We start from the raw sequence: 14,983 nt of genomic DNA, 5'->3' as shown, positions 1-14,983 counted from the left end.
TACGGGGAAAGACTAAATAGACTACAGTTTGTTAGCTTGGAAAAGAGACGGGGGATATGATTGAAATATATAAAATCATGTGTGGGGTAGAATGGGTAAATGGAGAACAGTTATTTACTCTTTCAAACACTAAAACTAGGGGACACTTCATGAAACTAGCAACCAAAAAATTTAAAACAAATCTTACTAAGTATGTTTTACATTCAGAGCACAATCAAGCTATGGAATCTGTTGCCAGAGGACATGATCAAGGCAACTAACTTACAGGCCGATTCAGTAAAGTCCGCGGGACAGCGGATAAACGCCCACTCGCCAATGTGCGTGATTCAGTATTCAAATTAGGTGGTGCGGTAGAAACAGGCAAAAGGAGGCGCCAGGGACACTAGCGCGTCCCTAGCGCCTCCTTTTGACCCGGAGCGGCGGCTGTCAGCAGGTTTGACAGCAGACGCTCAATTTTGCCGGCATCGGTTCTCGAGCCCGCTGACAGCTACGGGCTCGGAAACCGGACGCCGGCAAAATTGAGCATCCGGTTTTCGGCCCGACAGCCGCTGGCCCATTTTAAATTTTTTTTTTTTTTAACTTTTTTTACTCTTCGGGACCTCCGACTTAATATCGCCATGATATTAAGTCGGAGGGTGCAAAGAAAAGCAGTTTTTACTGCTTTTCTGTGCACTTTCCTGGTGCCGGCAGAAACTAGCGCCTACCTTTGGGTAGGTGCTAATTTCTTAAAGTAAAATATGCGGCTTGGCTGCACATTTTACTTACTGTATCGCGCGGGCATACCTAATAGGGCCATCAACATGCATTTGCATGTTGAGGGCGCTATTAGGTGCTGCGGGCTGGACGCGCGTTTTCCTGCCCTTACTGAATAAGGGGTAAGGGAAAATGCACGTCCAAGGGAAGGTTAACAGTGCGCTCCGGAGCGCACTATACTGTATCGGCCTGTATGTGGGTTTCAAAAGAGGACTGGATGAGTTCCTGAAGGAAAAGTCCATAACCAGTTATTAGCCAAGTAAACATGGTAAAGTTGATGCTTACCTCTAGGAGTGAAATATAAGAAATAGATCAACTATTGGAGATCTCATGGGTACTTGTGACCCAGACTGGCCACTGTTGGAGACTGAATACTAGGCTCAATGGACCTTGATCTGACCCAGTATGGCACTTATTTGTTTATAGTTCTCCTGTCTTGCTCGAGTTTCACGAGAGTTTTTGTCACTAGATGAATCTGAGGATTCATATACAGAAGACCCTTTCCCCAATCCATGGAGAAGGCATTTGAGGCTAGTATGACCCTCGTCTCGAGCAATTAAGGGACTTTTGGAGGAGATGCAAACCGATCCAGGACAGGTTTCCTCATCCATAGAATACCTGATTTGCTACCCCCTCATCCCAAGGACCACTTATGTGATCCACATAGCTCAGTTTGTCTGCTAGGACATTCTTCTTGCTTGGCACTTGTATGGCTCTTAGGGTCATCACCTGCATGATGGCCCAGTTCCACATTCTTACCACTTCCCAACAGAGGAAGTATGATCCTGTTCCTCCCAGTTTGTTTAGGACTAGAATAACTGTTGGTCAATTGATCTCTGAAAGCCTTTACAGCATTCAAGATTGCCCTTAGCTCTAGAAAATTTATCTTATGAAGTTTTTCTGAGCAGACTAAAGACCCTGAGTGTGGTGTTCCTATATGTGAACTCAGTCCAAACTGGACATGTCCATAGTTGGATCTCAGGCTGCATCAATGTTGATGCTGGTATTTCAAAATTGAGGCAGTTGATGCTGCAATGCTTCCTTGATGTTATGATATCGAGGTGTTTGGTGATTCTTAGGGGCAACAGTGATAGTGATTCCCACGGGGAGAAGCCTTGTAGGGAACTGTAGCACCAGGCTAGACGCAGATGCACAAACACAGAGAATATATCTTTAATTATGCAGCTTGTATGGTTCACCAGAGGTGGCAGTAGAGAGTGGATTAGTTAGCAGCAGTCTGTGATCCTTGGCGGAGGAGACCCATCCCACAATGGTGGTATAAGGCCCTGATGCAGATATCAAGTGAGGCGCTGTAGGAGAGATAGACTGGCAGATTTTATTACACACTCCCTTGTAGCTGAGTAGATAGAGTTCCCAATAAGCAGTAAAGAGTACTACTTCTCCCAGTCTGTGATCCTCGGCAGAGGAGTCCCGTTCCACAATGGTGGTGTAGGGCCCGATGCAGACCGACAACGAGGAGCTGTAGATGAACAGACTGGGAGAAGTAGTACTCACTCTCTGTGGCTGATAGGTAGTGTTCCAGCAGGTAGAAGACTTGGTAGCAGGCACCAGGATAGACACACAGGCCCTCGAGGAGCGAGTACCTGGATTCAGGATAGGCACCTGGAAATAAGCAAAGGGCCCCCGAGGGTGAAGATAGCTTCCAGCAGCAGCAGAGCAGCTTCAGACCAGAACTAATCCAATCCATTGCTAACTCGGCGAGAGTCAGTAAATGGGCAACCTTTTGTAGTCGGAAGCAGTGACGTCACTCAAGGGGGACGCCCCTGAGGTTAGCACCAACACTGCTATAAGATGTGAGGTGTGCGCGCGCCCTAGGAGGCCTCAGGTCAACATGGCGGGACGCCGCACCAAAGCCACTCCGGAGACGCCGGAGAGTGTGGCAAGGAGACGTTATGGACGCCATTCTCCCGAGGCTGGTGGAGAAGGCTGAAATAGAGGTGAGGCATGCTGGGTGAAGCCGTCTGAGACCGATGGACGCAACACTTGAACATTTTGTTGAAAATTGCTGATACCAACAGAGAGTGGGAGGCAAGAGTAGTGGTCACATTTTCCTTGGCCACTTGAGATGTATTGGAGGCTGTCACATCACATTCCCCCAGACTTTCTTGAAGATGAGAAATTTTCTCTGCAGGGATCGTTGGGAGGGCAAATGGCTGTTGCTACTAACTCCCATTCTCATCAACTTGCAGTGACCAGAACCAGTGATGGTGCTTCTTTTTCCTCGATGTTATGCACTGGTGTCCTTCATGAAGCGGGAGAACTAGAGGATACTCTGTCCCTTACACCTCTATCAGTGTTCAGTGTTGATGATGGATAATGCTTTTTTGATACTAACGTACCACCAGTGTCTGATGCAGCTTCTAGGCCCCTGATGTAGATGCTTCCAATATCAATACAGATTGATCACATTTATCCAACCCAAAGAGATTTTCCACAAGCTCTAGATGGCTTCTGGAGCTTCCCACATGCTGAGCATCCTGAAACACCATTGTCATACCAAAGCACAGCATACACTTGTCATGTAGGTCTATGACTGACATCATTTGACTGCACTTAGGGCACTTCAAGAAGCCACTGGGCTTCTTCTGTTTGATGGGCATTTGATGAAAATTGGTTGATACTAAATCAAATGACTATATTGAAAAACAAAAAAATGGCCCAACTGATACACCGGTCTGGGGAAAAATAAAACTTAGAAAAAATGTTTAAAAAAAACTAATTATGGATATAAGAGGGATACAAAAAGTATCTCTAATTAGAGGGTCTCAAGTGGAAATAATGCAGAGATTTTTGGAAATAAGGAAACTTTAACTCAGTGAATATTAAACCAACTCGCTTCGTGGAAAACATGGAACTGAGATTATCCCTGCACAACACCTGGGAGACAGAACAATCCTGGTGAAAGCTCTAGAATCTGTGAAGTCAAAGCTTCTGACCAGGGTTCTGTCTGATGACATCACCCCACATCCGTGAGGACTCGCATCTTGCTTGCTTTGGAGAATAATTCTTCTATAGTACTGATAATAGCAGTCATATGTTGCTATAGTAAACCCTGTACAGTAAATATATTTTCCCCATCCATCCTTTATAGGAAGGGAGCTCCTGTCATTAGTTTAATGATGTTCTGTTTTCTAGAAAATGTCCTTTTTTTGCAAGAGCATGTCAGACTAACTGCTGGGCATGAAACGTGTCTTGTTTAGGCCATAAACGAGGTATTGAATCAATTATTTGATTTCCTGGATGACCATTCAACTTTGGATCACTATCAGTTCAGTTTTCACAAATTCCATAATACAGAGAGATCCTTCTTTCCAGTTTCGATACATATGCTGTGGATATGACACAGGAACAGACCACATGCTCCTTTTACTTGATATATCCACCACATTCAGTCTGGTAAAACAGGGTTCCCAAACCTGTCATGGGGTCCCCACAGCCAGTCGGATTTTTAGGATGTCCACAATGAATATGCATGAGATACATTTGCATTTACTGAGTCTCCATGATATGAAAATTCATTGTAGATATCCTGAGAAGACAACAGGCTTCCTCTGTGAGCCATCCATTCGTCTTCCTTGTCGCTCCGCTTTGGGAATATCAGTTGTTGTTTTGTCATGGTTTACATTCTTTTTAACTCACTGCACGCAACTAAATTACCTTCCATTCTGATCTCTCTCCTTGGTTTACAGTCTCTTCGGGTATACCCCAAGGCTCAGCACTTTCTGCAGTTGTATTTAATATAGGACACCTTTATGCCATTGGGTACAAGATAAATGATATGCTGCCAACATCCGATTTTTCTTTCCCCTGAAATCATCCTGGCCTTTAACAGAACAATTTGTTTCCCTCTATTTATCCTCAGTACAAAACTCATCAGAATAAACTCTCACCTAACATTGGTAAATCAGAAATTATTATTTTGTCACATTTCCCCCTTCAAAATACTCCTGACGCCATAGTTTTTGATGGCCATCATATTAAGATATCTAACTCTGTACATAACTTCAGTGTATTAATTGATCCCTCGCTTACTCAATGAATGCTCATATAAAAGCATCTTCAACTGTCACTAAACTAGGTCTATTATGGCACTTAAAACTTTACTTGACCTTGTGGACTTTCATACAGTTACTGCAATCTTGGATATTTTCCGATCTCAACTATTGCAATTTCCTTTACACTGGCATTCCAGCCCATGCGTTAAGAGCACGTCAAATCGTCCAAAATTCTGCTGCCCATTTGATAACTAGGATTTTAATTAGAGAAGATATCATTCCAACCCTCCAGTCCAGGCACATCCAATACAAATTGATAGTCACTACCCACAATCTACTGAATACTATATCTCTTCACCTTGGATCTCTGCAGCACAGACTCTATACCCTGTCATGATCTTAGATCCTCCAATCAAGCACTCCTAGATGTTTCCTCACCAAAGGATGCCCATCTTGATGAAATAAGAGAGAGAGCTTCCTTGACAGCAGGTTCAATTTTGTGAAATTCTCTTCCATTACCTATTCAAAGTATAAAGGAATCAATCGCCTTCACGAAGGCCCTCGTGACACATTTGTTTAAGTTGGTTTACAGTGCAGAAGTTTCATTTCATTTTGAGCATTTTAATTTCTCTCTCTGGTGTTAATTTTTGTATCTATTTTATTGTTTATGTCTTAAGCATGTTTATTTTTGATGTACACTTTTATGGATGTATTTCTGTACCCTGCCCTGAACCATGGAAGGGCGGGCAAAAAATACATTAAATAACTAAATAAAGGTGTCAGAGAAAAGGTTGTATTTCCTGGTTCAAGATCTTACTCCTGGGGGAATCCTGCGCACAAAAACTTAAAATTCTGCAAACCTTATACTGGTCAAAATAACACAATTTACATGACAGTCTTTAAGTAATTACATTTTAAATTAATACAGAAAAAGTTATTAATTATAGATGCAAAATTTTAAATATTTTGAGCACAATTTCTCTAGAAGTTCACTGTAAGAGTGTCCCTTCTACTCGCTCTCCCTACTCCCCTGGCCACTTTGCCCTCTCAGCCCCCAACTCTTCCACCTGCCAGTATCTCTCCCCCTCCACCTCTAAGCTTAACCCCTTCCACTCTATCGCCAGTCCCAGAGTTTGACCCCATTCTCAGTACTGCCCCTCACACAGGCTTCCTCTGTCCCTCCCTCTCTCACACACACACACACACCCTCATACAGGCTCACTCACTCTCTCTCACACATGCTCCCTCACTCTCTCACACACACACACATCCCCTCATTCAGGGTCCCTCTCTCGCGCACACACATCCCCTCATACAGGGCCCTCTCTCTTGCATACACACCACACAAGCTCCTGTTCTCTCTCACACATACATCCTCACACAGGCTACCTATGTCTCTCTCACGCACCCCTTCACACAGGCTCTGTCTCACACATACACAGTTCCTTCATTCAGGCTAGCACGAGCTCCCAATCTCTCACACATGCACACTCCTTCACAATCTCCTCATACAGGCTCCCTCTCTGAAACCCACACTCAAGCACCCCCCCCCTCACCTCCCATGCTCTCTCTCATCCCCTCCTCTTTCTCACAACCCTCTCCCTCTCCTCTCACACACATTCACTCTCACCAGGACCTTCATCATCGCCACGGAGCACACTCCGTTCGCGGACATTGGGGGCCTTCATTTTCGCGGTGAACAGCACATGTTCCACGGCACCAGGGGCCTTCATTTTTGCCACGAATGTCGCGCCAGGGCCGCCTTCTTCGTGAGCTCCGTTTGCGGCATGCTAAGGTCTCCTCTGCCATTTTCTGCACAGAACTGCCAAATTCTGCGAGGAAAATGGTAATTCTGCACGGGGGGGGGGGGGGGGGGGGGGGGATTGTGAGCAAATTCTGCGCTCTGCTGTAGTGCAAAATTCCCCCAGGACTAAAATCTGCTCAGTTTGGGGCAAGTGCCTTGTGCACAGAGCCACAAAATGGCACAAAGAACGTCAACCTTGGACTAAAGTTAGCTTCCTATATAGCCCCGCCCCTGAGGATCTAGCTTGGTGCTCAGTGGTTTCAAAAGCAGTGCTGGGACACTTTCGGGAGGAGGAGGAGATGTTCCCAGGATTTAGAAGGTGTGGGATCCCGGAGGAGTATTGTGAGTTCTTGCCTTGATGTGTTTTGATGTTATGCTGTGCTACTACGTTTAAAAGTCTTGTGCCTTGTCTGTAACCAGAAGTCTTGTCTTAACGTCATGCTGTGCAGTGCTGTAAGAGGAATTACTATGCGAAGATCCAGACTGTAAACCTAGACTGGAAGTAAGCCTTACACAGTTATGCATTATCTCTTACATATACCAGTAGTGCATAAGACAGGAATTATTATGTTATCAACATTTCTAAATAAAACCATTATTGCAATATAAACCCTGTGCTGCAGGGGCCTTCAGAGTCCTGTGTTTCTAAATAACACCAACGCATCAAAGTAAAAAGCATAGGACAACAATGGACCAACTCTTACCCTTGTGTGTGTGCGAATGTGCATTTTTAACCCATCATTCTTGCTGAAGGCTTTGTCACAGTAGGGGCACTGGTAGGGACGCTCACCTGCAAACAAGAATCAGAGTTAACACATGCAGCCCAAAAGGGTGTAAAAATCCCAGTCCCTGTATGTCATGGTAGCACGAGACCGTCACACCAACAGCAGCCAGGAGAGGAAAAGGATCTAAACGCTACAGGAAACCTGCACATGGGAAAGAAACAGCTTTGGCAGCATGCACGGTTAAACCAAAGTGCCATGTCCAATGACCGGCTGTTCTCCTAGCAAGAACCAAATTCACGGAGAGATAAGCAAAACAAAGTCTACTGTCTTAGGACCAGCCCAGTTATGAATTAATCAGTTGTGGTCACTGCTTTCTGAGCTCGCTGGCTTAGTCACTGACCATTGTCCAACACCAGGTCAGATCTGGTCAGCATGTGACTCGTCTAGTACTGTTCTCTTTCATTAAATGGCCACATTTCCAATACAAATGCCTCTTGTCCTCCTGGAAGACGGGGTGAAGTCAAAAATGCAAAAGGGCGTGGGATAAACCCAGAGGAGGTAACAGGTGATAATATTGGTGTAACATTTCTGCAAGGGGCGGCAGTTACAGCCCTGAACACCCTGCTGGGCAGAATGGATGGATCTTTTTCTTTTTTATCTGCCGTCAATGGATGAGTTACAAGGAAAGGAAAAAAAATGTTAAAATCCTTATGAATTTTTCCTAATTACTCTAAATCAGTGCTTCCCAAACCTGTCCAGGAAGACCCCCAGCCAGTCAGATTTTCAGGCATGCAAATTTTATCTCATGCATATTCATGACATACCCCTGCTAGGCAAAATGGTAGAAAGCATCATAAAAAAAAACAAAAATTGCTGAACATATAAACAAAGCTAATATGGATTTAGCCAAGGCAAGACTTGCCTCACCAATTTACTACATTTGTTTGAGGGCGTAAATAAACATGGATAAAGGTGAGCCCACTGATTATAGTGTATCTGAGTTTCTAGAAAGCATTTGACAAACTCCATCATGTCAGACTCCTTAGGAAATTAAAATGTCATTTCATAGTGGGCAGCGTCCTATTGTGGATTTTCAACTGCTTAAAAGATAGAAAACAGAGAGAAGGACTGAATGATCAATTTTCCCCAATGGAGAAAGGAGAATAGTGGAGTGCCCCAGGGATCTGTTCTGGGATCACTGCTTTTTTAATATATTTATAAACGACCTGATCAAAGGTGTCTCTGGAGTGGCTTCAGGGTAAGCTTTCTCCCTCGCTCGCCTTTTCCTGGCCAAATGGGGCATTTTCAGGCAATAATTCCAAGAAAATCTTCTAACATGAAATCTCTACGGCGTTCAATGCTTCCGTGCCGTCGCCATCTTGGATCCCCCTTTGACCGTACTCTGGCAGCACACCCAACACAGACAACATGCCAGGGAATCCCGGAGCAGCCCTCCAATTAGTTTTAAATGTGCCCCATGCTAACTTCATGGAGTGCCCCCTAGTCTTTCTATTATCTGAAAGAGTAAATAACCGATCCACATCTACCCGTTCTAGACCTCTCATGATCTTAAAGACCTCTATCATATCGCCCCCTCAGCCGTCTCTTCTCCAAGCTGAGAAGCCCCAACCTCTTCAACCTTTCCTCATAGGGGAGCTGTTCCATCCCCTTTATCATTTTGGTTGCCCTTCTCTGTACCTTCTCCATCGCAACTATATCTTTTCGAGATGCGGCGACCAGAATTGTACACAGTATTCAAGGTGCGGTCTCACCATGGAGCGATACAGAGGCATTATGACATTTTCCGTTTTAGTCACCATTCCCTTCCTAATAATTCCCAACATTCTGTTTGCTTTTTTGACTGCCGCAGCACACTGCACCGACGATTTCAATGTGTTATCCACTATGACACCTAGACCTCTTTCTTATTTATTTATTTATTATTTTTATATACCGACATTCGATCTCAATTGAGATATCACACCGGTTTACATTCAGGTACTGTAGGTATTTCCCTATCCCCAGAGGGTTTACAATCTAAGTTTTGTACCTGAGGCAATGGAGGGTAAAGTGACTTGCCCAAGTCCACTGCTCTAACCACTAGGCTATTCCTCCTCCTTGGGTTGTAGCACCTAATATGGAACCTAACATTGTGTAACTACAGCAAGGGTTATTTTTCCCTATATGCATCACCTTGCACTTATCCACATTAAATTTCATCTGCCATTTGGATGCCCAATTTTGCAGTCTCACAAGGTCTTCCTGCAATTTATCACAATCCACTTGTGATTTAACTACTCTAAATAATTTTGTATCATCTGCAAATTTGATTATCTCTCTCGTCGTATTTCTTTCCAGATCATTTATAAATATATTGAACAGTAAGGGTCCCAATACAGATCCCTGAGGCACTCCACTGTCCACTCCCTTCCACTGAGAAAATTGCCCATTTAATCCTACTCTCTCTTTCCTGTCTTTTAGCCAGTTTGTAATCCACGAAAGGACATCGCCACCTATCCCATGACTTTTTACTTTTCCTAGAAGCCTCTCATGAGGAACTTTGTCAAACGCCTTCTGAAAATCCAAATACACTACCTCTACTGGTTCACCTTTATCTATATGATTATTAACCCCTTTAAAAAAGTGAAGATTTGTGAAGCAAGACTTGCTTTGGGAAAAGCCATGTTGACTTTGTTCCAATGTCTTTCTATATGTTCTGTGATTTTGATCTTTAGAACATTTTCCACTATTTTTCCTGGCACTGATGTCAAGCTAACCGGTCTGTAGTTTCCCGGATCGCCCCTGGAGCCCTTTTTAAATATTGGGGTTACATTAGCCACTCTCCAGTCTTCAGGTACAATGAATGACTAATGATAGGTTACAAATTTTTCTAATAGATCTGAAATTTCATTTTTGAGTTCCTTCAAAACCCTGGGGTGTATACCATCCAGTCCAGCCTGTCAAAACCAACAGGTCTCGGCGGATCCATTCAGTCAGTGATCCCAAAAATTAATAAAAGAGATTCCACTCAATTTCCCTGTTAAGACCCTTAGGGAAACCCATATCTAGTGTAAAAATCCACCTCTGTTCCCTCCGGCCAAGGATCTCGGGGAAGTCACCCCCCCCCCCCTAAGGGGGCGGCGCACCACCTCGATAACCGTGAAGGAGAGATCAGAGATGGAATGGCCACATTCAACCCAATGGGAAACCAGGGGCTCGTCCACTCTATGTAAGCGAATGTTAGAACAATGTTCTATCATTCGAGTCTTTAACAAACGCGTGGTTTTGCCCACATAGAGCAAGGGACAAGGACATTTAACAATATACACCATGCCTTTAGTGAGACAATCCGATACAGAACGGAGTTTAAAGGGGCGCCTAGTGATAGGATGTACAAAGACTGAGGCGGTTTCCGTGTGGCTGCACATAGTGCAGCACCCACACGGGCCATGTGTCCCAGGACTATCAGAAAAATCATCAGATGTCAGTGAAGTATGAACCAAACGGTCCCGCAGATTTTTGCCGCGCCTAAAAGTAAAGCGCAGCGAGCTGTGTAAAAGGTCAGTTAAAGCCAGTGCAGACCAGTGTCGCCTTATCATCGTGGCAATGGCTCTCCCCATGATAGAAAAAGGTAATATGCAATTATTAGTCTCATCTTCTGAGCTGGTAGCCGGTAAAAACAACCAATCCCGATTGGTGTATAACGCTCTTTTTAAAGCTCTTTTAACTACCCTCTGTGGATAGCCGCGCTCCACAAATCGGGTAAACATAATATGTGCTTGCGCTAAAAATTCAGACCGGGAGGAGCAAAGACGGCGCAAGCGGAGGAACTGTCCGGTTGGGATATTGTCACGTAAAGCGCGGGGATGACAGCTCTGATACAGTAACAGGGTATTCCGGTCAGTATCCTTACGTAATATTGTAGTTTCAAACCCGTCATCCCCCACTGTAATCATAATATCTAAGAACGCTATTTCCCGAGGGTGAATGCAAAAATTGAATTGTATGTGTGGATTCAAGGAATTAATCCAATCTAAAAAACAGTAAAATTGTATGTCAGTGCCCATCCAAATTATGAGGACGTCGTCTATATACCGGCGCCACATATGGATAAACTGAGACCACTCAGAGGGGTGAATAAATTGACACTCGAAATGGTCCATATACAAACAGGCAAGGCTGGGGGCCATAGTGGCCCCCATAGCCGTGCCCTTAATTTGTTGAAAATACGTATTCTGAAACTGGAAAAAATTTTGTGTGAGCGCTAATTCCGATAACTGAGTCAAAGAAGAGGTCGACACGCGATGTGGACGGGGGCGCTTATCTAAAGTCTGTGAAATGACCTGAAAAGCCTCATTCTGAGGTATATTTGAGTATAATGAGACCACATCCAACGTGACTAAAAAGAATGAATCAGAAGGGATTACCAGCTCAGACAAAAGAGAGATCAGATGTGTGGAATCCCTCACGTAAGACTGAATCTGTGACACAAAAGGCTTTAAGAAAACATCCACGAATTGAGATAAGGGTTCCAGGAGGGAGCCAATGCCAGCAACAATAGGACGACCAGGCGGGTGCACGAGTGTTTTATGGATTTTAGGCAATGTATAAAACTGTGGCATAATAGGATGTACAGTAGTCAAAAACTTAAACTCTTTAGTGGTGATCATATGTCGGTCAGCTGCATGCTGGACAACCTGTCTAATTGTGTCCCTCAAAGTCTCTGTGGGGTCAGTCAATAATGGTCTATAGAACGTGCGATCACTCAATTGCCGAAGTGCCTCATTATCATAATCAACTCTATCTTGGACCACAATCCCTCCCCCCCTTGTCCGCTGGTTTGATCGCGATTGAATGATCCCTTGCTAAGGACGCAAGCGCGAGTGAGTCTTCTCTAGACAGATTGTAGCGGACAAATTGTTTATGTTTTGCATTAGCAAGCAATTCTGCTGCAGTCTAAAAGTTTCAATAAAAGCATCGCACATCCTAAATATAAAGTATTACAACAGTCCAGGCGGCTAGACACGAATGCACGTGTTAAAACCTGAAGATCCTTTCGCTCCAGAACATCTCCCAGCTGCTGCTAAATGTGCAGAGAATAATATGAAACATGAGCAACGGCGTCACTTGAGAATATATTGACAGTTTTAAATCTAAACTAATGGTAATCAAATCCTTTGGTATAACATGAAGATCAGCAGTTTCTGGGAAGCTCAGTATGGGGAGATTTCCTCTAGAAATCCATACAACCTCCAATGCAGTGAGGTTTGTTTTTACCTGTGGTCAAATAATCTCGTTGAAACAGAAAGCAATCAATTATTTAAATAAGCTAAATCTTCTGTGGTATTATCAAAATAAGTTACCAGATGCACACCATCTGCAAACATGAAGCAGCCAATGCTATAAGGGTTGCTCGAGGATTAATACAAGGATCAAAAGTGTGCACACAGACGCTGATCCTTGTGGCACGCCACAAGATAGTACCACAGATGCTTTCGAAACATCAGGATTCCAAACCATACAAATACAACTGAAACCAGGTCAGAACCCTACCAGCTAGACCTGGCTTAGCAACCTCACGAGAGGCAAGAAATGATTTAGTGTCAAATGAAGTCGCCAGAATCTTACTGGCGCTCATCTAGATCCCACGGACCATAGCCACATGAACAGTTCCTGTGCTATCATCAATATGAAATCCGGATTGCCTATGATGAACTTTTGAAGTTCTTAACTGCTCTTTCAATAGTTTGGACAAAAGTAAGATTTGAAATGGGTCTGCAATGGCTAATGTCTTCTGGGTCAAGACCTTCTTTATGCAAAAGAGGAGCAATATGGCCTTTGCCCGGCGATGCACGTATGTCCCGGGGCTTGAAAAAAGGGACGGGGCGTGGGCGGTCCAAGGCGGGGTGGGAGCGTGGCCAGAGGCCTCCGTAGGGCCAGGGGATCGCACGCCAGCACACGCAACCTACGCCTGTCCAGAGGCAGGCGCAACTTGAAAAATAAAGGTCAGGGGGGGGTTTAGGTAGGGCTGGGGGGGCGGATTAGGTAGTAGAAGGGAGGGAAAGGTGGGGGTGCAGAAGAAAAGTTCCCTCCGAGGTTGCTCCGATTTCGGAGCAACCTCGGAGGGAACAGGAAAAGCCATCAGGCTCCCCTAGGGCTCGGCGAGCGCAAGTTGCACAAGTGTGCACCCCCTTGCGTGCACCGACCCCGGATTTCATAACATGCGTGCAGCTGCGCGCGCATGTTATAAAATCGGGCGTAGGTACTAAAATCTGACCCAATGTTTGTACAGCAAAATCTGATATTCCTACATAGAAAGCCTTAAGGAACTCAAATTGGGCTCTGGAAGAAAGAGAAGGGGAAATATCACATGTTTTCTAGCAGGTTTCAGTAAGTCGAAACAAGGTTACATTTTCTACATAAAAAGCGACGAGGAGGTTATGCAATGAAAATAGAGGGAGGCAGGATGAGAGGAAGCATGAGGAAACAACCTCTTTACTGAGCAGGGATTGGATGCCTGGAATAGCACAAATCACAGAGGATGCTGGGAAGAGAAGGTAAGGGGTCTGGTATGGCAGAGGCTCCCAAGGAGATGTTGAGCTGAGAGGAGGTACCACTATGTTGGCAGAAACACCTGAGAGAGGTGGCAGATGACCTCATATGGATGGTACGACACCTTGATTACATTTCTCAGCAAACTGCAAAAGATTGCGTGACCTCGTCTAGGTTGGTTCAAATCCTGAACTAATAGCTGGAAAGTCTCTTCACTGTACAGGATGAAGAGTGATTACTAGAGCAGTACATACAGGGACAACTGAGCAGACCTGGGTTTTTTTAATTTCTGCTATAAAGTGTATCCATGTTTTAGTGCACAGCGGTGCTGGAAGCAGCAGGGGCCCTGAAAGCCATCTCGTCAAGTTTTATAACTCTTGAGCTTTAACCCCTAGGCAAAGATCAAACACCTGTTTACACAGAATGCAAAACAGTATAAACCCCACTGCATCTGAGCCCTCAGTCAGCCAAAAACCTCTTTACACTCTGAACAGAATGGGCTGTAAATTACAGCAAAAGAAAACAAGGGTGAAAACTATCCCTGGAAAACGATCTTGTAATGAAGACTAGAAAGGCAGCAGGAGTTGCACATCCTTCTCGCTTTACAGGACATCCAGCACTAACAGCAACCACTAACACTCATGTGATAGCTGAGGAAGGAGCTGCACAATTCTCACTACTGACAGATGGGGTCTGCAGGATCCTAGAACAACTGGGGGGCCTTATTCCCCGACATGAAAAGGAATGCCCCCCCCCCCCCCCCCCATCTGGTGAACAGCACTAAAATGTAGCACTATGGAGCTCTGCACGAAGAAAATAACTTGCTGTTCAATAACACGCGATTTTGTCTGTAATTCCAGTGCTTTCTTCCAGGTGCTGCTCAGCTGGATACCCGACCCCCTGCTAAGACTATTCCAGAAGAATGTGGCTCTCTGACAGACGCAACAGGGGCTTTAAGTACATGCGAGGATGAGGCAGGAGCCGCCCAGAACATGGACCTGCGGCAGGACCTCCAAGATTCCACAACGTACCGAGGGTTAATATTCATCCATCGCCTTATCGCATGGCGGGAGGATTCCTTCAAGCCCCCAAACAGTCATTTACAAAAATAGAGCACTTCATTCTTTTCCTAT

The 14,983-nt window shown here is 44.7% G+C and overlaps 1 protein-coding gene across 1 annotated transcript in view; it reads right to left on the bottom strand.

Moving 5' to 3' along the window:
• Nucleotides 1–14,983, bottom strand: part of PRDM5 (PR/SET domain 5) — a 370,296-nt gene that overhangs the window by 108,218 nt on the left and 247,095 nt on the right. Inside the window, exon 13 of the mRNA XM_029601140.1 lies at nt 7,278–7,363. Within this exon, the coding sequence (XP_029457000.1) occupies nt 7,278–7,363 (86 nt within the window). The remainder of the gene's footprint in view (nt 1–7,277; nt 7,364–14,983) is intronic.

Source organism: Rhinatrema bivittatum, chromosome 1 (genome assembly GCF_901001135.1).
Source record: "Rhinatrema bivittatum chromosome 1, aRhiBiv1.1, whole genome shotgun sequence".
Classification (NCBI taxonomy): Eukaryota; Metazoa; Chordata; class Amphibia; order Gymnophiona; family Rhinatrematidae; genus Rhinatrema; species Rhinatrema bivittatum.
This window is presented reverse-complemented; position numbering and strand designations above follow the sequence as displayed.